General features: G+C 41.9%; 2 protein-coding genes across 7 annotated transcripts in view; one reads left to right on the top strand and one right to left on the bottom strand.

The window, feature by feature from the left end:
* Positions 1-97: 97 nt before the first annotated feature.
* Positions 98-2,393, bottom strand: LOC6617666 (B-cell CLL/lymphoma 7 protein family member A). Its single transcript, XM_002041733.2, has 2 exons — positions 1,768-2,393; positions 98-1,461 (listed from the first exon to the last, which is right to left on the bottom strand). The coding sequence occupies exons 1-2, from the start codon at positions 2,111-2,113 to the stop codon at positions 1,343-1,345; spliced, it is 465 nt and encodes a 154-aa protein (XP_002041769.2). The 5' UTR covers positions 2,114-2,393; the 3' UTR covers positions 98-1,342.
* Positions 2,394-2,789: 396 nt separating this feature from the next.
* The window catches only part of LOC6620464 (palmitoyltransferase app), a 34,400-nt gene continuing 14,094 nt past the window's right edge, over positions 2,790-23,095 (top strand). For 4 of the 6 annotated variants that reach the window (XM_032726850.1, XM_032726848.1, XM_032726849.1 and 1 more), the window contains exons 1-2: positions 2,790-3,033; positions 3,880-4,575. In XM_032726850.1, the coding sequence (XP_032582741.1) occupies positions 4,484-4,575 (92 nt within the window). In that variant the 5' untranslated portion in view covers positions 2,790-3,033; positions 3,880-4,483. The remainder of the gene's footprint in view (positions 3,034-3,879; positions 4,576-23,095) is intronic. The other 2 variants (XM_032726852.1, XM_032726851.1) reach the window with 2 other exon arrangements.

Here is a 23,095-nt window from a genome sequence, read left to right as displayed (position 1 = left end):
TTTTCTATTTTTCTCTATTTTATTACGTTTTGTGTGTGTAGTTGAAACTTGTCGCGCGTGTTTTTTACACACCATATATAAATATATAAATATTTTATTTTTTAATTATATCATCGATTTATGAATTGTATTATGATTTACGATTTATCTTTCTCTTCGAAAGTCGAAATGTGTGTGCATTTTTTTTCATTTTCGTTCTCTGTGCAAAATCTGTGCTTCCCTTCATTTAAGCGTGTTTTTAGCATAAATTTTAGTGAAAGATGAGAGAAACTAAAGCTGTATACGCCAATCGGGCCATATACAACGCTATATGTGAAGTTAATTGTATATTTAATGTCAAGCTACATAATGGATAACGAAAAAGAAAACCAGAACATAATAAGAGTAAAACTACGAATGGAATGAAAAAAAAAACTATTTGTTGAAAGAATAAAACTTTTTTTTATTATTATACATACGGGGGGAAAATTGTAAGATGAAGAAAACTAAAACATTCAATAAAGAAAAATCATAAAAAAAATGTAAAAAAAAGACACCAAGTGAAACTTCAGCGAACATATAAATAATATTTTTCGCGCCCTACTGGCAGTTAAATGTTAATGTCACATTTATGTTGGTAAGTGTACTATAAAGAGGTTTACTGGTCGGATTTTCGTTTTCGGTTAATCTTTGTGCATCTATCGCGGGTTCATATTCGTTTTCGGTTTTACTTGCTTTGATCAATTCGCTAACAAACTATAAGTTCGCTTCTAAACGCTTCGATTTGAAGGCTGTTGCATTCACTGAATGCGTAGAAAAGCGTTTACAAGCGAAATTTACCAGGAAAATCAACTTATAAACGAATACATCAATCGTTTTCGAGCCAGTTTTATAGTGCACAAAAAAAGGGTAGCCTTATGTTAGTACCGCTAATTTATATACTAGTTGTTGTCTAGAAACGTCTAGAAATCGAAAGTCAAAAAACTTTACACGGTTTACAACATTCAGACTGGCTGTTTTGTATCTTAAGCAGCTATTACAAAATTACATTTCCATTCTACGTTCGTACTCAAATCGATTCGCATGTCTTTCTAATAAATTAGTTGTTACAATTCATCTTAATGCTATGGTATGGACCTATGACCTATCGACCATCTGCTACCCCGCTTCGATGATGAATAAATGAGGCTTGTGGCGGGAAGGCCTTGACAGCCGTAAACTGCTAGTTTAAGGGAAGTGCTTAAGTCTTGGGCTGAGGCAGATACTCTCTCGTCGTCCGGTGCCGTCGGTGCTAACCTAACTTAACTAGGGCTCTTAGTTAGTTGCTGCTGCTGCTGTAGACGCTGTGCCTGCCAATGTCTGGCTAGTCGCTCGTCTTCAATCGCTTCACGGGTCCATCGCTGCCCTGCGAGTTCGAGTCCTCAGAGAAGGGCATACTCGACACAAAGTCGGCGCCCTGGCTGTCGGACACGACGGAGAAACCTGTGTACAGATAGAGATCGCATGAATAAGACAGAGTAAACATGTGTTTTGGAGTGATAAATTGAGCTGAACACAAGAACTGCGAATAGGAAACCAAACGTAAACAATATCGCTAATGCAAAGACAGCAGTTTGATAGCAGCTCCGCAAACTTATGAGACTAAAGGCACCACGTAAAGGTCCTACAATCCATATACTACATCCCTAGGTTTTTTGGCTCCTAACGCAAAGTTCTTGGAAGACTTAAAAACTCAACTACTAATTTCAAGAGAACCAGCACATAGCTATCAAAAGTGTAGATCCTTACAGGTGTTGGAGTCTTCGGCGGTAAGTCCCTGGTAGCTCGGCGTGATTTGCGGCGGCGTGGGCGTGCCCTTCTGAGAATTCTCCTTATCGCTCTTGCTGCCGCCGACAGGCGTGACGCCCGAGCCGGTGGGCGGTCTCCGGACAGCAGCCGATCCCGGTGAGGACTCCAGCTTGGCCTTCTTCTCGCTGGCGGAGGCGATGGGCACCCATTTGTAGATCTTCATGGTGGTGTCGCTGATGGTCACCCACTTCTTCTCCCAGTGGCGCACCTTGTCCACCGCCTGCATAACCCGCTTGATGTCATCCTTCGCCCGGCTGCGTGTCTCCGCCCGCACGCTGCGCGACATGTCTGTGGGTCGATGGGGCCTGGTCCGGCTTTTTTTGCTTTCCCCGCTTTTCCTCCTTAGCCAAAGTCGGCGTCTCACGAAAAGCCGCTCAGTGTTTTCCACGACTTCTGGCTGCTTCACAATGAAACTTCCGTCGTCTGGCTTTTAAGTGGGGTTGTGTCTCGTGATTTTGATTGTTCTCGACTACTTAACCAGTGGATAGTTCAGTTTTTTTGGCAATTCGCAAAAATATTTTTTAATACAACAAAAATAAACAATCGATAGCAGTCGTGATTTTCAACTGATGTTATCGAATGCTGGCCGTGTATTGACGGGCTGCAGTGTGACCATTGGGTAAAAGTATGTGCTACAGAGCGGTAGCTTATCAATTCGTGTATAATTTGTAACTTAAGTGCTTTATTTTTGACCGGAGCTATATTATTAGCCGTTTGTATTTGAATAGCCATAGCCGTTAACTTTGAAAATAGTAATTTTGAACTCTTAGTCCAACGGCTTTTATTATATGGCAACCCCAATGTTGCCATATGGTATAATCTAGTATATTTTGGCATACCACCGTGAGAGAGATGGGTGAAATATCGATTCGCGATGAGTATCGAGTTGCCGATTCTTAATCATCGACTACCTATCGATATCGCGGTGCTACGATGTCCCATCGATGGCTCGATGGTTTTTCGATGTTTTTCCACCGACCGACGAAATTATGCGTACGCTCCGCTTATTTTTTATTTATTTTTTCGTAATGCGATCCGAACGCTCGCCGCCCATTAGAATGCAATGAAAAGTCGCACAAAGCCGGGAAAAGTGAAGTTATTTACGCGAATTGAAACAGTGCAGTGCGTGCGAGCGAGAGCGATAATTAAGATGAAATTGCAGACGACGCCGAAATAAAAAACAAAAAAAAGCGTTGCAGCAACAACGTGCGTGTGCGAATGTATGTGTGTGCGTGCGTGATTGTGTGTGTGCTGGTACATGTGAAGAGCCAGGCGAGCGAGCGAGAGGGCGATAGGAGGCCGATGAAGAAAAGAAGAAGAAGCAGCGGTGGAAAAGAGAACGAAGAAAAGTGGGGAAAGACGAAAAAGGCAAAGCGACAAACGCACACGAAATTGAAAATAGTTTTACGAAAATCCGGATAAAGCCAGCAATCTTATTTTTTTTTCTTCAATTTTCGCCCTGGATAATTGATATTAGAAATGTGTGCGTAAGCTAACACCGATACTAATACAAATGCAAACGCAGGGCAAGAATCGCTCCTCGCCCGAAAGAGATAGAGAGAGAGAGGAACGCAAACAAATTGGAATAAATTATAGAAATTTAAAATAAAGTAAACAACTCAAATGGCACGAATTTAAACAAAAGTAAACAAGGGGAACGAGCGATATAAATTAGTTGAACATTTCGAAATTCAAGTTAGAGGAATTTATGTTAGTGTGATATTATTTCATTCTAGGTTGTCATTTGATCAGTTCAACATTTTACTTAAATGTGAAGCAATATGCTAATCAGCACTAAACATTTTATTTAATGTTCAAAACTTTAGAAGTTTTATTTAAAGAAGTTGTTTTTATCATTATTATTCTTTTAAAGTGAGATTTTTGGAATTTAGCAGTAAACATAATACGAATTAATTGCGAATGTATGAAATGCGAGTGTATTGTGTCATTTAAATTGTGATTTTTTTCAAGTGAAAGTCAAGTGAAACATTTTTCTTGAGTGTACCTAATCCGTTTCATTTACAAATTTATTTCTGCAATTTCCCAAAACAGCAGCCGCTTCAAAAGCCAGAACTTTGAAAAGTCGAAGCTGAATTTTCCCCGATTTTTCCCGATTTTCCGTTTCCCGCGAATCTGAAAGCCGCGCTGCAGGCGTCGCTGCCTCTGCCGCCGTCGAAGTCGTCGATCCCGTTTCACGCGTCGCCGCTTCGTCTCGCCGTCTCGCTTGTTTCCCGCCTCCTCTCTCTCTGCCCCTTGCCCACCCCCATCACCCACCATCCTACCAAATCAACCCCCCTCCACCAACATCCTAAAACAAAATATAAAATATACGAAATAAAACAACAAACACACAGAGAGAGAGAGCGAGTGAGATAGATAGATAGAGAGAAAGCCAAGCCAGGAAACGTCATCAAGCGGCAGCAGCAACAACAACAACATCAAACACAACTGCAACTGCAACAAAACGGCAAACTCATCAGCGACAGCAGCAGCAACAACAACAAAACGCATTTCATTGCCAAGAAGAAAAAAACGGTCAACGACACTGCAACAACATTGGCCAACAGCAACAACAACAAATCAGCAATACTGAGAGACTGCACTAGCAACAACAACAACAACTGAAACAACAACCAACAAATAGGAAAATAGGAAAATGCCCAAATGCGATGTGAAAACGCGCTACATTCCTGCGACTTTCGCCTGGATTGTGCTGCTTCTGACCACATTTCTCTTCTTCTTCTATCCGTACGTATACATATTAGTAATAAAATAATTTTAAGTTAATAACATTCAACAATTTAGCTCAATTTAGCTAAAAGTACTTAGTCAAATACCTTTAAGTTTCGACTGAATTCCATTTCCATTGTCGCTAAAGTAGAGCGAACTGCAAGTGGTGCTATATATCACTAAATATATGTATATGGTTAGTTTGCGAGGGCTTCGCGAGAAGTTCATGAATATTGAATGCGCCTTAGGCGGTATTTACTGTAGTCACACACGCACACTTTCCCCACCCCCCATCTCCCTCGTGGAGCGGCGTAATCCAAGACGACCCTTCGGCCTTCGTCTGCCACCCAAAACCATAGAAAACCAAACCACCCACCCACTCAGCTTTCCACCCACCACCCACCTTTGGCCCCACCCACATTATTTTCTTAGTAGTTTGCAGTTTCGTTGCTGGCACTTTATTTATTTTGCTCGCATTTTCGTGGATTATAACGACGGGCCGTAATGCATTATTATATGTGGGACAGCAGCTTTGTTGTTATCCAGTCTGGCCCCATTTACCACCCCCCTTCCTAGTTTTCCTTGTCTTAGTCATCTCTCAGTTGCCATTTTACCCCCCCACCGCTGGCATACCCCTCCCCCCTCTTGGCACTCAATTTGCAGTTTGCTCTGTGTGGTTTTTTCGCTCCTTTTTGCATTTTGCTCCTTTTTTTGCGCAAATTGTTTTCATGTATTTTGGTCGTAAAAAGAATTTCAGTTTTCAAAATGCCGAGGGGAAAATTGATGAAAAAAAAATATGATGGTGATGCACGGGCTCGAGGGTCTGGCAGATTTACCGTCTATGCCAGGAATACATATGTCGCGGTAATTAGATGAAAAACTAGCATATGTTCAATATTTCGAATGTAGTTTATATTTCAAAAATATATTTCATGGAGCTTTTCAAAGAGAGCTGATAAGATAGGCTCCTTTTGTAATTAATTTGCGGCCTTTGCTGAGCACATTCTAAATTATTCATCAGTTCAAAATTAAGTTACTTCGTGTTACAAATCGTGAAACCTCCGCATGGTATAAACCTTTTGGTTTTTTTTTTTTTTCATTCATTTTTTTTTGTTTGGAGGCTACTAGAAGGCCAAGGGAGCAACAAATTTGCATAGCATGTGCACAATTAGCACATGAAACGAAACCAAAATAGCAATTAAGCAGCCAGTTTGAGACCCCCGAATGCGTCCCCAATGTCCGCAGACAGTTTTTCCCCCTTTAAGCAGCACTGAGTTTTTTGTTTGCCCGCTTCAAGCTTTTCCTAATGACGAGTTCTTGTGGTCAATTGCAGTTGCAGTTGCAGCGCTTGGCATTTTCCTCGTTTTTCATCAAATGCAAACCGTTTTTCAAACATCACCTGAGGACAATTTGGTTCTTCTTTATCGTCACCTGCCTTCTATTTGGGTCCTTCCCTTTTTCCAAGTACACAGTGAGAAATTTAAAACCCTTTCTCTACTAATTATAAGGGAATATCTTTGGTTTCGAAGGGCATTTTGATAACATGACTGTTTCAATCAGGCATTAAATATTAATAATTTATTTTAAATATTAATATAATTGCTTAGATGGTATAATTTTCGCTCTGTGCACATTTCCGCCACATTTGTGCTCGTTGTTGCCTTTTTCGGCTTTCCTTTGTTACAGTTATCTATGCTGCTGCTGCTGACTGGCTCTTTGTTTTAGCCAGCTGAGTAATTCGCAGTCACATGAGAGGTGCCACGCCCCTTGACGCCCGCCCCGCTCCACGCAGCCCGCACTTTTCCATTTTCACTTGACTCTTGCGGCGACACTTGAGTTCTGCACTTTGTTTGCCGCCCCTTCCCTCATTCCTGGTTGCCTGGTTTGGGAATTTGTTTATTTAATTATGCCTTGCCTTTGTGCTTTGTTGTTATCTCGAGTTTTGGGCGTATTAAATATCGCCTAGGCTCAAAAACCAGCTTAGACCAGCTTCAGTACACTGAGAGAAATGCACTGCAGGTCGATAAGTATTCGAGAGTATTACCAATTATGCTATTCCAAGTCACAATAGATAACTTATTAAGAAATGGTTATAAATAAACTGTATTTCCTTGAAATCAATAACATCAGCATTTTTGATGCAACTTTTAGTCAGTATAATATGTTCCTTTATTTTCGCAGTGTACCGCTGCCATAGTTTTCAACGCTTGTTTGATTAGCCGGCGACATCATCTGATTGTGATATGGGGTGCGGTGTAGGAATTTCGGATAAGGAGGTTCGGGTCGGTTTGGCAAAAGTCCAATTACGGAATATATATGTAATTCTTTATTCCCCTTTTTTTTTCCCTTTTCGCTTGCCTCGCTTCTTTTTTATATATGTATATAAATAGTTCTTCTTTCTTTTTTTTTTTTTTTTTGATTTCCCTCTCAATGCCACAGGTTGCCTTTGTTACTATCACCTACACAAAAATAAAACGGAAAAACTACGCTTGACAAAACAAATAACAAGACCAAAACTGTTGCTACATGGCAACAACAAAAAGCCAAAATTAAAGGGAAGCAACGGCGATAAAAACTACGGCAACACAAATGCGTCACAACAACAGCTTGGACAATAGTTTTAGCCACCCACGCAATCCGCCCATGGCCAGCGCCACGCCCACTGCCACCCACAAACGCCCACAGCCCACCGCATCATTGAAATTCTAGAAGCCGCGCTGCCACTCAGAGTGATGATTATTCCTCGCTGTTTCGCTTTTTTCTGCTTCTGTTTTCTGTTTTTTTGTTTCTGTTTGCGTTTGCATTTGTTTTTGTCGTTAAGTTTTCAAGCCCCAATGCTCCCCATATCGCTCCGCGCCCCCAATGCCACCCACCTAATCCGCCCGTTTCACACATGGAACAATGAGATTTCTGGCATTTTTAACGCCGCATACGAAACAATAGTTCGTTGTGGTGAAAACCGTAGATTCATTCTGCTCCAATAATTCAGCAGTTTTCATTTGTGCGAAATCCCTTTAAAAAAACCCCGCCTGAATCGCCATGAATCTTTCCAATTACCCAGAAAATCTACTTAGAAAATAGTCAAGCATTTTCCGCGGCAAAGTAATCACCAAGGAGAAACTAACTTCAAACTCCAACCTAACTGCTTTTTAGTTAAAAGCCAAAGATAAAGTAGAAGCTAGATAATTATAGGAAATGGTTGGGAAAAAAGCGCGCAGAAAAGAGTTGGCAGGGGTGGTGTTTGCCCAGGGAAAGTGACTTTAATTACACAATTTTCAAGTAATTAAATTTCCGTTTTGTTGCTCTGACCTGACAACTTGGATCAAAAGAAAATTCGCAGGTGGCGAAAACCAAGAGAGAAGTGGATGCAAAGAAAAAAACAGAAAGGGGTTGAAAAAGCGGCTGTCGAAGAGATAAACTCGGTTTAGACTTTCGCAGAATTTGAATATTTTAATAAAATATACAGTCAAAGGAAAGAAAATAAAAAAAATCAGATGAGATGGCAAAGTAACCGCTTTCGGTCAGCGAAGTTAGGCTAGGAAAACCAACCAACACCACCACACTCGACCCAATTAAATGTTGTTCGTAATTTGTGTTAAAAGCATTTCAAGGACTACATTTATTTATTTCTATTTTTTGCCCCAAGTTTACTTACTTACTTGTGGAGCTCGGCCGCGCACACATTTTCCTCGACTTTTCCCAGCGGTCGCCCGTGTTTGATTTTCTTCATTCATTTTACTTATTGCTTATTACTGTCACTTACACTGAGCGAACAGCAATTTGCCACAAATTAATTGATGTCCATTAAACCACTTAGTACACTACAATGCCATACTTAAAATAAAACTGGAAAATTCTATAAATATTATTTTTATAAGAATATTATAAACGAATTGATCTACTTTGTCTGCCAGTGTATTTGGGCCATTTTCCCCCAGTTTGCCTCTATTTTTTCACTCGAATCCACTTGAGATATTCATTTTGTATTGCTTTTGCCTGTTCTCCTTGTGGCTTTTTGGCCCCTCGCTTTTTTTTTTTTTTTATCACCCTCATTTCGGCGGTTTTGTGTGTATTTGTCCACTAATTATAATAAACAAAGTTTTTCTTTTCACTAGCAATTAGGCGACACTTGTGATGAGCTATGAGAAGGGGGGATGTTAATGTATTAGGAAAGTGATCATAAGTATCTATGGTTTATTATTGAAACATGTAGAAATGTGTGTAGATTGTGCATATGAACATATTCTCTAATCTGGCAGCCGTTTGAACATGTATTAGCTATTTCTATATTTTTTTGCTTAATAATATCTAATTAATTGCTTATATATATATATTGGAGCGAGAGAAATTATGCGACAGCAGGTGGTCCAAAGCAATTTACTGGAAACCCATCGCAATTTGGTTTTTTGTTGATCGTTTAATTTTATGCTAATCATGTTACGGACCCAGAGGAAATTCGGGATGGGCTAAACCGTCACGGACACAAGGTCAGAGACCTCTACAACCCCACCCAAAGAAGTACCAAAAAGCCACTTAACATATTTTTCGCCAATCTCGAGCCGGCCAAGAACAACAAGGAGGCCTATAAAGTTACGCGACTTTGCAGATCAGTGGTGACAATCGAGCCACCGATAAAGTTTAATGACGTGCCGCAATGCTATCGCTGTCAGGCATTTGGACATACCCAACGGTACTGCCACCTAGAACACAGGTGTGTCAAGTGCGGAGACAGCCACCCAACCGTTGAGTGTAAAAATAATAATAAGCCGGCCCATTGCTTGCACTGCGAAGGACCGCATGCAGCCTCATATAAAGGTTGTCCCGCATATAAGAAGGCCAAAAGCATGCTCGCTCCAAAGCTGGCTTCAGCCCCACGCGCCCATTACACTGTGAGCAGCAGCAAGGTTACTCCTAACGTTAGTTTTGCCAACGCTGTCAAGCAGGCAACTGATGAGACACATGCCATCCCTCATACTCAGGCCAATTTTGACAACCTGATGGAAACAATAATGGGCAGAATGGAAGCCATGTTTGAAAAAATGATGGAGAAGGCGATGAGTCAAACGAATCAGATGATGGAGAAGGTAATGAGTCAAATGAATCAGATGATGGCAACCGTCTGTAAGTCCCTATGCAATCAGCACTAGACATAACCATCTGGAACGCAAACGGCCTGATCAACAACAGGCCAGAGGTCGAGCTTTATTGCAAGACCAACCAAGCAGATATTCTCCTCATATCCGAAACCCATTTTTCAGACAGGTCCTACTTCACCTTAAGGGGGTATGACCTCGTGTCAGCCATCCACCCTAATGGTTCAGCACGCGGCGGCGCCGCCATCCTTATTCGCAGCAGCATCAAATTCGACACCCAACCACCAATTCAAGAGGATTGGGTGCAATGCGCCCGAATATCGGTAAGCACCACCCACGGAGACATTACCTTAGCTGCTGCCTACTGCCCACCCAGATTTAGAGCCACGGACGATTGCTTCTCTTCGCTTTTGGACAGCCTCGGCCCCAAATTCGTCATAGGAGGTGACTTTAACGCCAAGCACACTTGGTGGGGTTCCAGAGTATGCAATCCAAAAGGACGCGCGCTATGCAGGCAGGTTCTCTCCCGCAACCTCAATTGCCACGGAACTGGGACGCCAACATACTGGCCCACTGACCCTGCAAAAACTCCAGACATCTTGGACTTTGCGATCTCTGGCGGCCTGGACCCGGCAAGAATCCAGACCAGGGAGGTGGAAGACCTTCTCTCGGACCATAGTGCCATTGCCGTTTCGGTCTACGCCTCAGCCATGTTGAGATCCGCGGGTAAAAAGTTAATCTTCAAAACGTCCGACATCAGCAAATACCACCACTGGCTGAACAACTCGACAGTCACTAATCCACCATTGGATACCCCTGAACTTATAGATGCGGCCGTTGTGAACCTCACCTCGCAAATTCAGGAGGCAGCAACTTATGCTGCTCCAAGGTTCTCTAACCAAACGAGGGACAGAAGTAGAGACGTCCACTTTTGGAATCATCGGGTTAATGAGCTCAAGTCAGAGAAAAGGCGTCTCCGACGGGTTTGGTTCCTCTCCAGGAACCCTAGAGACAAAACAGCTCTCAACAGAGCCACCAAGGAGCTGAAGGAAACTCTGGTCAGGCTAAGGAAGGAGGCCCTCGACAGCTTTGTTGGTAATCTCGCGCCGGGTGATCCCCACCACAACCTGTGGAATGTTACCAAGCGCATCAAGAGGCCACTGAAGAGGATCCCGCCCATCAGAAGACAAGACAACTCATGGTGCAGAACTGAGACCGAAAGAGCCAACGCATTCGCCGAGCACTTGGAGGAAGTCTTCACACCAGCCAATCGATGTTCCCCAAATGAAGCAGCCGAAACAGCCAGGCTCCTGTCAGAACCTCTCTTTGACTCCGAGTCGATACCCCAGGCCACGGAAGAGGAAATCAGCAATTTAATAGCGGCAATGGGTAACCACAAGGCTCCAGGCGATGATGCCATCAATGCCATTGCTTTAAAGCTCCTCCCCCCTATTAGCAAGTCACTAATCACGACCATAATAAATAAGTGCTTGCAATTGGGGCACTTCCCTTCATCATGGAAACGCGCCGAAGTAGTTATGATCCTGAAGCCTGGTAAACACGAAGCCAATCCCGCCTCCTACCGCCCGATCAGCCTACTACCAGTACTCTCCAAGATACTCGAAAGAGTATTTTTGACCAGAGTATTGCCGGTGATTGAGGAGGCTGGTCTGATCCCTGATCACCAGTTTGGCTTTAGGCGCCGCCACGGGACACCAGAGCAAGGCCACCGAGTAGCGCAATATATCCTGGACGCCTTTGAGAATAAGAAATACTGCCTAGCAGTAATGCTGGACATTAAGCAAGCCTTTGATCGTGTTTGGCACCCCGGTCTCCTCCTAAAGCTCAAAAACGGCCTGCCCCAGCCATATTTCAAGTTCTTAAAATCGTTCCTGGAGGGCAGAAGATTCGCCGTCAGGTGTGGAGAAGCGCGCTCAGACGTCAAAGAAGCCCGTGCAGGAGTTCCCCAAGGAAGCGTTCTCGGTCCGCTCCTCTACAACGCGTATTCGGCTGACCTGCCGGTGATACCGAGCCAGTACATTATGGCAGCCACTTACGCCGATGATACTGCGTTCCTAACAACAGCAGATACCCCAGCAGAGGCCTCCCAGACTATGCAGGAGCAACTAGATCTACTGAACACGTGGCACACGAGATGGAATATATCGGTAAACAGCGACAAGTCAACCGCTACCACCTTCGCAACTAGACGCGGCACTTGCCCACCAGTCAGTTTCAACGGGTTCCCAATCCCAGAGGTAGCCAATCCAAATTATCTTGGCTTTACACTGGACAGGAGACTTACATGGAGACCACACCTGCTAAAGAAGCGGAAACAGGCGGAGAACCGAGTCCGTGAATTCTACTGGCTGATGGGCAGACAATCTAAGCTACCGACTTCCACTAAGCTCCTTATCTACAAAGCGATCATAAGGCCAATCTGGACGTATGGCATTCAACTGTGGGGCACTGCATCGAAAAGTAACATCAACATTATCCAGACATTCGAAAACAAAACGCTCCGCACAGTCACAAACGCTCACCCTTTCCACGATAATGCCACTATACACGAGGTCCTCAGCTTCCCCTGGGTGAAGGATGAGATTAAGAAAAGCAGCAGGCAGTACATGCAGAGGCTTCAAGACCACCCAAACAACCTGGCACAAGACCTGCTGGACACCAGTCAACGCACCAGGAGGCTGCACCGATCACACCCTTTGGACCTCTCTGGGATTAGACACGCAAATTAAATTAAATTATATACATACATTATTATATACATCATACATACAATATCGACAGTTATTGTATAGTTTCGCAACAATTTATGTAATCAATTAATTCTCTACCGTTAAGTTTAGTCATCAAATTTAATGATTGTCCGCGAAGGACAGTTTTAAATTAATATATCCAAAAAAAAAAAAAAAAAAAAAAAAAAAAATGTTACATGAACAAAAACCATTTCCACCTGCCGCACGTGGGTGTGTGTAAACTTGTGTGTGTGTGCGATTGCACGCAGGTCGTGACCTGGGCCAGCCACGCCCACGCTGTTGATGCCGCCCACTCTTTTTCACTTTGATGCTGAAGCAGCGGCCTCGGTTCCTTTGATTTTCCCCACACCACCCCACCCCGCTACACCCGCATGTTTTGATCGATTTCAGCATTTTCCATGAGCGTTTTCTAATTGAATCGAATTTGTGGCGACCACGCGATATAAATTATACGTAAATACCAACTTGATTGCAGGTGTGCTGCAGCTGAAAAGCGCCCACACAGGCTCACATTACTGCAACTGCACTGGGAGAAATCTCGCTTAAGTTTGAATTATTTCGTATTGAGTGCCAAATAATATAAATATATATTTGAACAGGTTAACTAGATTTTAAATCTTATAAACCTGATTACCAATCATTCCAATCAATCCCCCCACTTTTCTTCCTGTGTACATTTACACATTTTGTGTTTCAACCTTTGCAGCTGCCCACAACATGTTATATATACCATACAACATATATTCAGTAACCTTGATGTTCAAATGCATTTACTGCATATGTAGGTATATATTTATGTAGGGATCTTAATGTTTATAATCACTTTTGTGGCATAATGTGTTTACCTTTGACATATTTGGGCTGCACTTCATGCAATTACCAGCCAGTTAGTTAGTCGCATTTAAAGATTAAATATTAAATATTTGGCTTATCACATTTCCTAGTAAATATGTGCAAGTATTCTGGCACTTTAATTGAAATTACGGGCATTCCATAATTAATTCCATTCCATATTAATTCTAAGTATTTCAGAGATTTCTGCAAATCTGGTTAGCATTTCCCTTACGGATTAATTATAAATTTCTGCTTCAGAACAGCAAAAATTTGATGGAAACTAATGACAAATAAACTCGAGTTCCTGGAACTTTTTCCAACACATGACTGGATTTATACTCGTTTATTTATTATTATTTTTTTTTTTACTACTCTTCTGCTCAGTTTTCCTTTGTCTGCCGGACTCGAGTTACTTTTTGTTATGGCTTTGGATTTTATTTATTTTTCGTCTGTCCAACTTGTTAATGAAAATAAATTTCTGACGCCGTCGCCGCCCTGATAAATAATAATAATAACAATAATAACAAAAGCATTTGCAGTTCTGCTGCTGTTGATAATATCCGCCGGCCATTGCCATAAAAAGCAATGTGCAAAAAAGCAAATGAAAAGAAAAAAAGCAGCCGTGGCAAGAAAAGTACTATAGGGAAAAAGCAAAACTAAGCATAAACAAATGTCGGTATCAGGCAACAAAAAAAGTGAATAAAAAACAGCTAACGGCCAAGAGGCAGAAGCTGCCAAACTAGAAGGAAAAGCAAATTCAGCGAGGTGAGCTGAGCCGAGTGCCATTGCCACGCCCCCCTGGACGCACACACCCACCGCCCACCGACGCCCTCTTCCTGTTTTCCATTTTTTACACCGCCTGCAAACTATGGCTACAAGCCAGGGGCGTACTTTCTCTCGAAAAGGGATCCTGGAAAATGCGTCCATATATCAAAAAAGCAAGTGTTTCTGATGGAAAATGTGTGAGAAAGGTTAAAGTTTAGGAAAACGAAAGTATGTCAAAATATTTAATAGTAGCTAAAGCAAAAGATTCAGCAAATCACATATTTATATAAATAGATTAAATACTTAGATCTTATTACATAGCTCTCAAGAACAATTCATTTGATTACAACCACACTTTACTTGAAGAAATGACTACACCCCTGTCTTTTGAATGTGTGTGTGTGGGTGTCATTTGAATGCTGCTAGAAATGGTTGTTGCTCTTGTTGTTATGCCATTTTGTTATTGCTAGCATTGTTGTTGTTCTTGGCTATATCCCTCCATCGACTTGAGCCGGCAAAATGCTTAGATCTACACCTGCACAAAAGCACATGCCACGAAGTTCTTCGGAAATTTTATTGGAAAATGCAGAGAAAGTTATGTCATAGGAATTAAGGTATTCTAAGTTTTTTATACAAGTTAAATTCTGTGCCACAGACAGGAACATCTGCTGTTTGTTTTCCAGTGTAGCCTTAAAGAGCTCAAGAAATGGTAGCTGCAATTCGTCTCTTTCTACGCGGCACTAGACCTCTCTCTCTTCGGCGTTTTCTTCGGAAAAGAAATCGATAGAATTCAATTGGCAAACGTTGCTTTTAACCATTACTTATTTGCAATTATGCCTGCTCTTAACCCCTTGTCGGCCAATGTCAATGACGCTGGGCTTTTTGAGCCGTCTTTGCCTTTTGTTTGCCCTCTTTCTCTGACGTTTTCCATGATTTATTCTCTAATCAGAGCCGCATTTTGCGTACATTTCCCATTAATTTCGAGTCAATTCTGCTCATGGTCAGACGTCAGAGCAACCAGTCAGAAAAGCGTTAATTTTTTTTTATCACTCGTCTGTTGTTTATTGAACGGATTAAGTGGCAATCACGTCCAATAATTTCCTGTTGAATGTCTATTTCCGTTTCGATTCCGATGCTCTTTATCTATCATTCCTCCGCCTGTTTGCTTCCACTTTTTTTTTAAATATTAATTTCAATTTTTAATTAGGCACGATTTCACACAAAGTTTAAGAAAGTTTTGGCAGAGCGAGTGACGATTGTAGAAGAGCTGAAAATTAAAATGAAAAGTTGGAAATAGGAAAATGTCAACATGGAAATCAGGGGGAGAACAAAGTGAAACTGTTGGCTGTTCGAAAGGGCCAAGTGTATTTTTAGTTGGCAAACAAACGCACACAATTTGTTTGCCACTCTCAGCACAGACAACATATCACGTATACGTATGCACTCAAACATATTACGCATACGCCCTAAAGGCCATCCATCCAAATTTAATTTCATTCGGCCCCTCATATACGCACAAAATGCCAAAAAAAAAAAAACAGAGAGCAAAAGAAAAAATATACAAAAAGAAAACCAGATTATAGAAGGCAAAAACGTTTGAATTTCGATTTTATATGCCGAATATTCGGTTTCGTTTCCGAGAATCTCGTTATAAGAAAGGGGAAACGGATATCCGGCGATTTTATCAATGTATCGATTGCACTTACAGAAGTTTCGATTTCAATTTTATTGGTCCAAGAAGTATGCTTGCAACTGGTTTAGAAAATATTCCACAAGCTGTAAAGGTATTCGTAATTCTATAATTTTGAAATTGATCAATTATATTGTTTATCAATTACACAAAATCCATTTTAAGATCTCAAATTCTTTTGTTCTTTCCATAATACATTTATTTGATGCCTACGCACACGTACTGTCAATGAAAATATACAAAACTTGGAAAATTGGGTTATTGAAGACCCCATGCCAACTTTGGAAATATGCGTGTCTATGCGTTCAAATGAATTTGTTTCACATTTTTCAATAGGCCCAAAACAAAGTTTCTTGACCTTCGCAGACTTGTGTGTATTTTCAACATTTCCAAACCAATTTTGGCCCAAAAACATTTTTTTTTTGGTTTGCCCATCGGGAAAATCAATTTTTTTTTGGCTTCCCTCGCCTTTTGGCCTTAGTTACATAAATTCTTTTGACAGGGCGCATGACAAACTGAAGGACTTGCCATAGACAGCTATTAAAAAAAAAAGAGAGTTGGGCTATGGGACCTGTCTGCCTTACTTTGCCTGATTATCCCGCTTTGGCCCCAATCTCCTGGTAACTAGAAACCCCGCAGCTCATCCCACTCATCGTTTTTTCTTCTTCTATCTTTTTTCTAGAGGGAAAAACTTGCGCTAGTCCAAAAAGTTGCGCCAACTTGTTATTACATTTCGTTGGCGCTTTTGTGCTGTGCGGAGGGGGAATTTTCCAACCCCACCACCCTCAGTGTCAATTTTCCGACACCCAGCACTCCGCCCCTCCCCACCTGTCGCTCCACACACTCAGTTTTTCTTGAAGATTGCCCAATAATTGCGTATAAAGGCGGCTAAAAGAATCAAAAACCGAATAAACTGGCACATCTTTATTTTTACCTGTGGATAAATGAGTGCTTAGAGTGGACCGAAATGTGCTGCCCCAGGGGTGAACCAAAAAGGTGTCAATAAATTACATTGCGAATGACAACATATCGGTATATTTAGATTATGAACTCAAATGTTTGCGGCTTTCGTGGGAATGCAGTTGGTAATTAACTGAATTGTGGTTGAAACAATTGTAGTTTAATTGCATTCCATTACACGATTTAATTAAATGTTTATTCTGGCTGGACAACAAGCCAAAGATGCAATCCCAATCGAATTAATCAGTAAAGCATAATTATGTGCGAAACACTTGTCTTCAAGTTTGCTGTTGAGCAGGCAATTGAAAACAAACCGGAAAACACCTGCAAAGCCTTTGTTATCACCGCAGGCAAATGGTCAATTTCCCAGTAAAAGGCAATTGATTCGCTTATTGCTAATTTTGCAGAAAATTGAAATCGCCAGAAAGAGATGCGGCTAAAAAAGACGGAAAGAGAAGACAGCTGATAAAAGCCGGGCCGTTTAACCATCTTCACACCTTTTTATTTTTTTCTCTACAACCCTCCCCCCTTTCCACCCCCCTTGGGGTGGCAAAAACCGAAATGAAATAACGAACCATGGCCCTCATAATGATGTCCGCCCCGCCCCCTTAACCCACTACCGCCCGCTTATCGGTTGGCACCTTTTATCGGGTCGCTTAGGAAAACCTCCGTTTGGAGGCCAACTACACCGCAGGGTGAGACCTTAGCACCACTGACGACTTCCGCACTGTGCACGAGGCCTAGGGCAAGGTCTTGAAAAGCACTGGCAGTTTGCATAAAATAATGACCAAAAGCCTAGAAACAAAAAACAAGGTTAGAAAAGGGAAAAATGCAAAAAATGCAAAAGCACACATTAATTTAGATATATCTATATACTGGTACACAGCTATTAAACCATTTAATTTAGAATAGAACTTATGACTAAGAATATACTTGGTATATGTATGATATGCTTATGATTTTTAAGCTAACTTCTAAGCTGTTTAGCTATTATGATGTTGGCTGTAACTATGCGAATGGGACAGCCCGTCAGCCACATGTGCAATAATAAAAGCTAAAAAAAAAATAAACCGAGCGGGTAAAAAAATAGCCCCCATAGATAAGTCAGAAGCAAAGTAGAGGAGACGGCGGCCCATGGTCGAATCCCATATTTTTTTTTTTTGTTTTTTGTGTCTTTTAGTCTTCTTTCCTATTTTTTATTTTTTTAGCTGGGTCTTCGTACTCGAGTGTTGATGGTGGTGATGACTAATGCTCGGCCGTCGTTTATTTTGCTCGCTTTGGCGATAGTAGGATATTTTTATACCCTGCGAGCGGCGACATAAGAGCGGAAAGTAGAGTATGACTTGGGCGCAGAGGGGTTAATGTGACGACAGAGACGATTCGCCGGTTTTCGTCATCGCCCAACACTCAGCTACAAAAGTTTCAGTATTTGTTATCTCCGAGAGAGAATGTGCGAATATGTGAAGTGCATGTGCATATACTTGTCTAACTACAGAAATTGCGAAATTTGTAAATCATATGAGGCATAATCACATTCTAAACTTAAAACCTGTTGCACAGTGCTTTCGCTTGACGCATAAAAAGCAATGCCATTTTTTTTTTGAGTTTTTAATTAATGCAGCTGCCATCGAATGCGAAATTGTCTCGGGCTCTTTCCTATTTTAACCAATTCGTCGCCCGATTTTTATTTTTTTGGCTACCACCAATTTGCTGAGCTGCCTTGCAGCTTACAGTGCGTTTCGCTAGCGTATGGCTGTGCGAAGTTAATCATATTGATAAGCTTTCGTAGGAGTGCGGATTTAATAAGTCAAGGCTAAATGACTAAGCGATTTAATGCAAAATGATTGCAGATAGCGTTACTTCGATGATTCAATAATGTGTATAAATAATTTACGGCTTTAGGAATCTTGATAATTTGACCAAATTTTCAAATCAGACACAAGGTCGTCTAGCATAATCTTTAATTTATGATTTTCTCCCTATCCAAGGTCTTTGCATCCTTGACAGCTTTGCTTTTATTTTAATAAATCGCATGCCTGTGCATGTGAAGGTGCCAATGTGTCAAGTCAATTAATTGGCGATTGAAATCGTTCTTGCGGTTTGCTCTTGGTTGACCTCTCGATGGCGCGCTCATTTGCCGCCCTCCGCCAGTTTCAGTTCAGTTTAGTTCAGTTTCCCTACTCGTAATTGACTTTCCATCTTTATGACACGGTGAAAATGGAGCCGGGTGCTTGTCATCCCCATAAACTTGGCGCAATTCGCCTGGATGTGACAGTTTGCCATTGGGGCTCCCAATATCCTCGCCCCACTGCTGCGCCACCAGGCGTCTGTCTTTGTGGCAACCGCTTAACATAGGAATTCAATTTCCTGCAAGTGTCTCCATGAAATATCTCTGGCCCCCTGGATTCTACCTCTCATCTCAGCCCGCTGGAATTTACCATGAAACCGCCCCCGCCACCCGATGGATTTAGCGAAACCCCTCTGTACCGGAAATGCTCTTGAAAAATACTCCAAGTAAAAGTTGTTGGTAGTCTGTTTCTTTACTTTTTTTATACATTTTTTTTATTCACAGCGGTTAAGCTTTTGTGGGGGGTGGGTAGTGGGCAGTGGGTGGTGTTGTCCATCGACCACCCACTGGGTTGCCTTCACCTTGACAATGCCACTGTGATGCAATCGCGGTGGGGGAAATGGGCGAAGATGGAGGTGGCAGCAAGTAAAATATCTCAACTCTGTTGGAATTTAGTCGGGAATTGAAATTGAAATTGATAGGGACGACATTACACCGGGGTATGTCGATTGAAAGGCGACGCGAATTGCTGTGCAATAAGACAATATTGCTCTTAAATAATAAGATAAAAGCACTTACGGCAAAGTAGCAATTTTCTCTAAAATTAAGCTATTTCCCACTTGATAAGATGCACTATTCCGCCAGCGAGATTGATTGAGCCACCCTAGAAAAGCCACATCCCCTCGCTGAAATTATATTTCAATCAATGTTTATTTGTTTTCCTAGGCAATTTGTTTCAATTTGATGGCGCAAAACATTAATTGAAGTCAACCACATCCTGCCTGCCTGCCTATATATGTATATATATATATATACTATGTGTGCCTATTGTCCTTGTTGCGGTCCCGTCACTAATTTGATTTGCTAGTTTGCCCCAGTTGCTCGGTTGCAACACAGTTCCTTTGGCGCGCCCCCTCCTTTCAGGAAATTGATATGAATTATTTGTCATAAGAAAGCGGCAAATCCTTGAGCCTGTCGCTCCCTGCCGTACTTTATTTCTTTCCTTTCTTTTTTTTATATTTTTGTCGTTTCTGGGCCAACTCTTTGCACGCCGCCCCCCTTTTCCCGCCTGACTTTGCATAAATGTAAACAGATTTCCCTCCAGAGACTTGGCAAACATTTTTGCTTAATTGAAAAGTAAAGCAAACAAGTGTAATATACCTATAGCTATAGCTACACCTGTGTATGTGTGGATTATATATGGATGCACCTGACTTGGAATCGGGCATCAGCTCGAAGATAAGGGATTGCTGGATGTTGGAGATCGAAATATTTGTTTGATTATGATTTTCCACTTGATGTGAACTTACTTGCTTGAATATTAATTTCTTGTATCGAAACATTTTGTGACCCAATGGCAGTTTGTTCATCTATAATATCTTCTTCTACTTCTCTATATGTATGTATGTATTCTTCTAACTCTCGAATATGGCACCACCCATTAATTACTTAATGCAATCACGTTGCTAAGTGGATTTTCTATATAAATTCGAGATGGGGTGGCCCGCAGGTGGAAGGTGAGCTGTCGTTTTGATATTCGATGCGAGTCGATTAGATTCAGATTCCTGTGCATATACATACATATACAGTGGCTATGGTGTCCGATCATTAAAATTGGCCAATTGATAGTTCCATTTCGGTGTTTATAGCTCGGCGCCGTAATGGGAATCATGCAAACCAAGTTTTGTTTGGACAGCTGCAACCTTTATTCCATGGTGTAGCTAAATAAATATATCGTATTTTCCTTTGTTCGATTTGTAGAAAGTGTCGTATTTGTCCAACCGACTTTGTTTGTAAGCAAACTTTGGCGATTGAAATTGAAGATGGAAAACTTGCTTCCGACGCGGATTAATTAAGAGTGTGGGAGAAATGACTTAAACTGCATAAGCGAGGAATAAATGAACACAGTGCGGCTTGCAGTTCATAATAAACGTCGGTTTAATTAATTACCCCAGCGATTCTTGAGGTTTCTCCATCTTCTAAGACCCACTTTTCCCCCATTTGCCACCTCGCCGCATCCCGCTTTTTTTTTTCTTTTTTTTTGCCCCAGAGCTCTACGTCTCTGAGCGATTAACATAAATCCCTGGCACGTGCTGAGAGTCGCTACGTTCCGGTTTTATTTGCATTCTAAAAATTGTATGCAAATGCCAGTGGATGAGATAGAGCTCTTTGTTTTGTTACAGCTGTAAGGCGTTGGAATAAATGCGATAAGAATGCCGAAATAAATCAAAACCAGAAGCAGCAGAGTCTAACGCACAGATACAGATGCAGATTCAGTTTCACAGCTACAGATACAGATACAGGTACATTTACAGATACAGTTTTATAGATAGTGAGGTGTGAACATTTCTAAGCAATCGCCGTGAGCAGAAAATAGAAAATCTGGACTGTGCTGTACACTGGTTTTCTTTTGCTGCTCGGAAAAAGGAGGAAATCCATTCGACTCCGGGGAAAACTGTCCAGAGAGCCAGTGCGAAACTAACTGGCAGCTAAATAAAAGGCAAAGAAAATGGAAATGGAAATGGATAACTGACAGTCTGAGGTCATTCTGCCAATTATAATGCAGCGAAGGACTGCCGACGATGATGAAGTTAAAGTCATCAGGGAAAGGCGGAAAGTACAAGCTGATGATAATGGAAATAGAAGTGAAAAAGACGGATTGGATTTCACCCTATTCCCCACCAATGACAACCGAACTTCAATCCCTCGAACCCACTTCGAGTGAAAGTGGATCAGCTACAATATATGTACATATGTTCCGCAAAGGTTTATTATTCATAATGCGATAATAACCAGAAGGTCAAGTGCCCCACTGCGTCATCAAATGCGGTAAAGAACCGCAGAAGGTTGAGAACGATGTGCAGATTGATGATGAGCCGAAGAATGATGATGATGATGATGATAGCTGCATTTCAGATACGTTTCCATTAGAATTCAACGGCAATCCGGTAAAAGAGAGCCAGCCAGCCGAGCCGGAAGGCGAAGAGCACCGTAATGCAGTGAGAAATGCCGGAAGAAAGTAATACATTCACCTTAAGTAACCCGTTACAAGGAGCTCGTAAACCGAAACCACCGCCGGAAAGTTCCGCACATCATTGCAAATGCATCAGAGGTCGTGGAGAGGAAAGGCTGGTGGAAAAGCTGAAGGAGGGAGGATGGAAAAGCTGGGAAGTTCGGGGCGGCGAGGACAGACGAAAATGGAAATGGGCTAAAGGACACGTGTATATCGCCCTTGCAACTTTGCAACATTCATGGCTCTGTGGTTGACTTAACCCCTTGAGCACATGCGTCAAAACTGTGGCATTTGTGAAGGCAAAATCGGGCGGGCAAACAATAACAGATTTTTATTGCGAAAGTTAAAGCGCAGAAAAACGTCATTTGAATATATATGAGCACATTTAAAGTTCGATCAAATTCTGGTTGTAAAATATTATAACTTAAAAGTGCGTAGATGGGGTCTTATCTCGTTTGTTTTAAATTAAAAATTCCTTGTTCTCTGAACTCTAAACAGGGTCGAAGAAACGGGTTAAGGTTCAGCTCACATTCCATTTGGGCTCGGCTCATTTTGATTCCGATGCGGGTCGAGTTCTTTGGGGTGGCCTATACTCGAATGTATGTAAGAGCAGGGAAAGTTGTTCGGGTTTGGGATTTCAAAGGGGGAAAACTGGACTGGTTTCAGCCGACGACAAACAGTTCCGGTTCAGTAGACTCTAAAGTGATTGCGGCGACACAACGGGCGTTCCACGTTGGATAACCGTAGCCGGGGGCTCTCCTGGCCTTCTCGACGGACGGACTCCTGGTGTTCCGTTGTACTCGTGGCATACTAATGCCTGGGCCGCCTGGGCATCAAACCACCTGGCTGGCGGCCACCACTTGCTTAATGGTCAACAATATGGCTGGTCGGATTTTCCCACGAATTTTCGGACTACTTCACGGCACAGCATCAGCCACCTCCACCGAAAATGGCTGATTGCAAAACCATCAAATTTGTCCACACCGTTCTACGGTTGTGGCATTAATCCAACTTCTGGATATGAGGAGGTAGTATCGTTATGAAAGGAATGCCGAACCACTTTTACTAAGCCAGCTGCATGTGTGTATGTATGCACTACTTTTGAAACCAGTTTGGAGAGCGTTT

This window comes from Drosophila sechellia, chromosome X, assembly GCF_004382195.2.
Source record: "Drosophila sechellia strain sech25 chromosome X, ASM438219v1, whole genome shotgun sequence".
Lineage (NCBI taxonomy): Eukaryota > Metazoa > Arthropoda > Insecta > Diptera > Drosophilidae > Drosophila > Drosophila sechellia.
Note: the sequence above shows the minus strand (reverse complement) of the source record. Positions and strands in the feature narration are given on the sequence as shown.

What these genes read in the sequence shown, in the direction of transcription:
- LOC6617666 (XM_002041733.2), bottom strand. Translation starts at nt 2,113, where the DNA reads ATGTCGCGCAGCGTGCGGGCGGAGACACGCAGCCGGGCGAAGGATGAC. An exon ending in CGCCGAAGACTCCAACACCT is followed by an intron (nt 1,462 to 1,767) that starts GTAAGGATCTAC and finishes ATCTGTACACAG; the next exon opens with GTTTCTCCGTCGTGTCCGAC.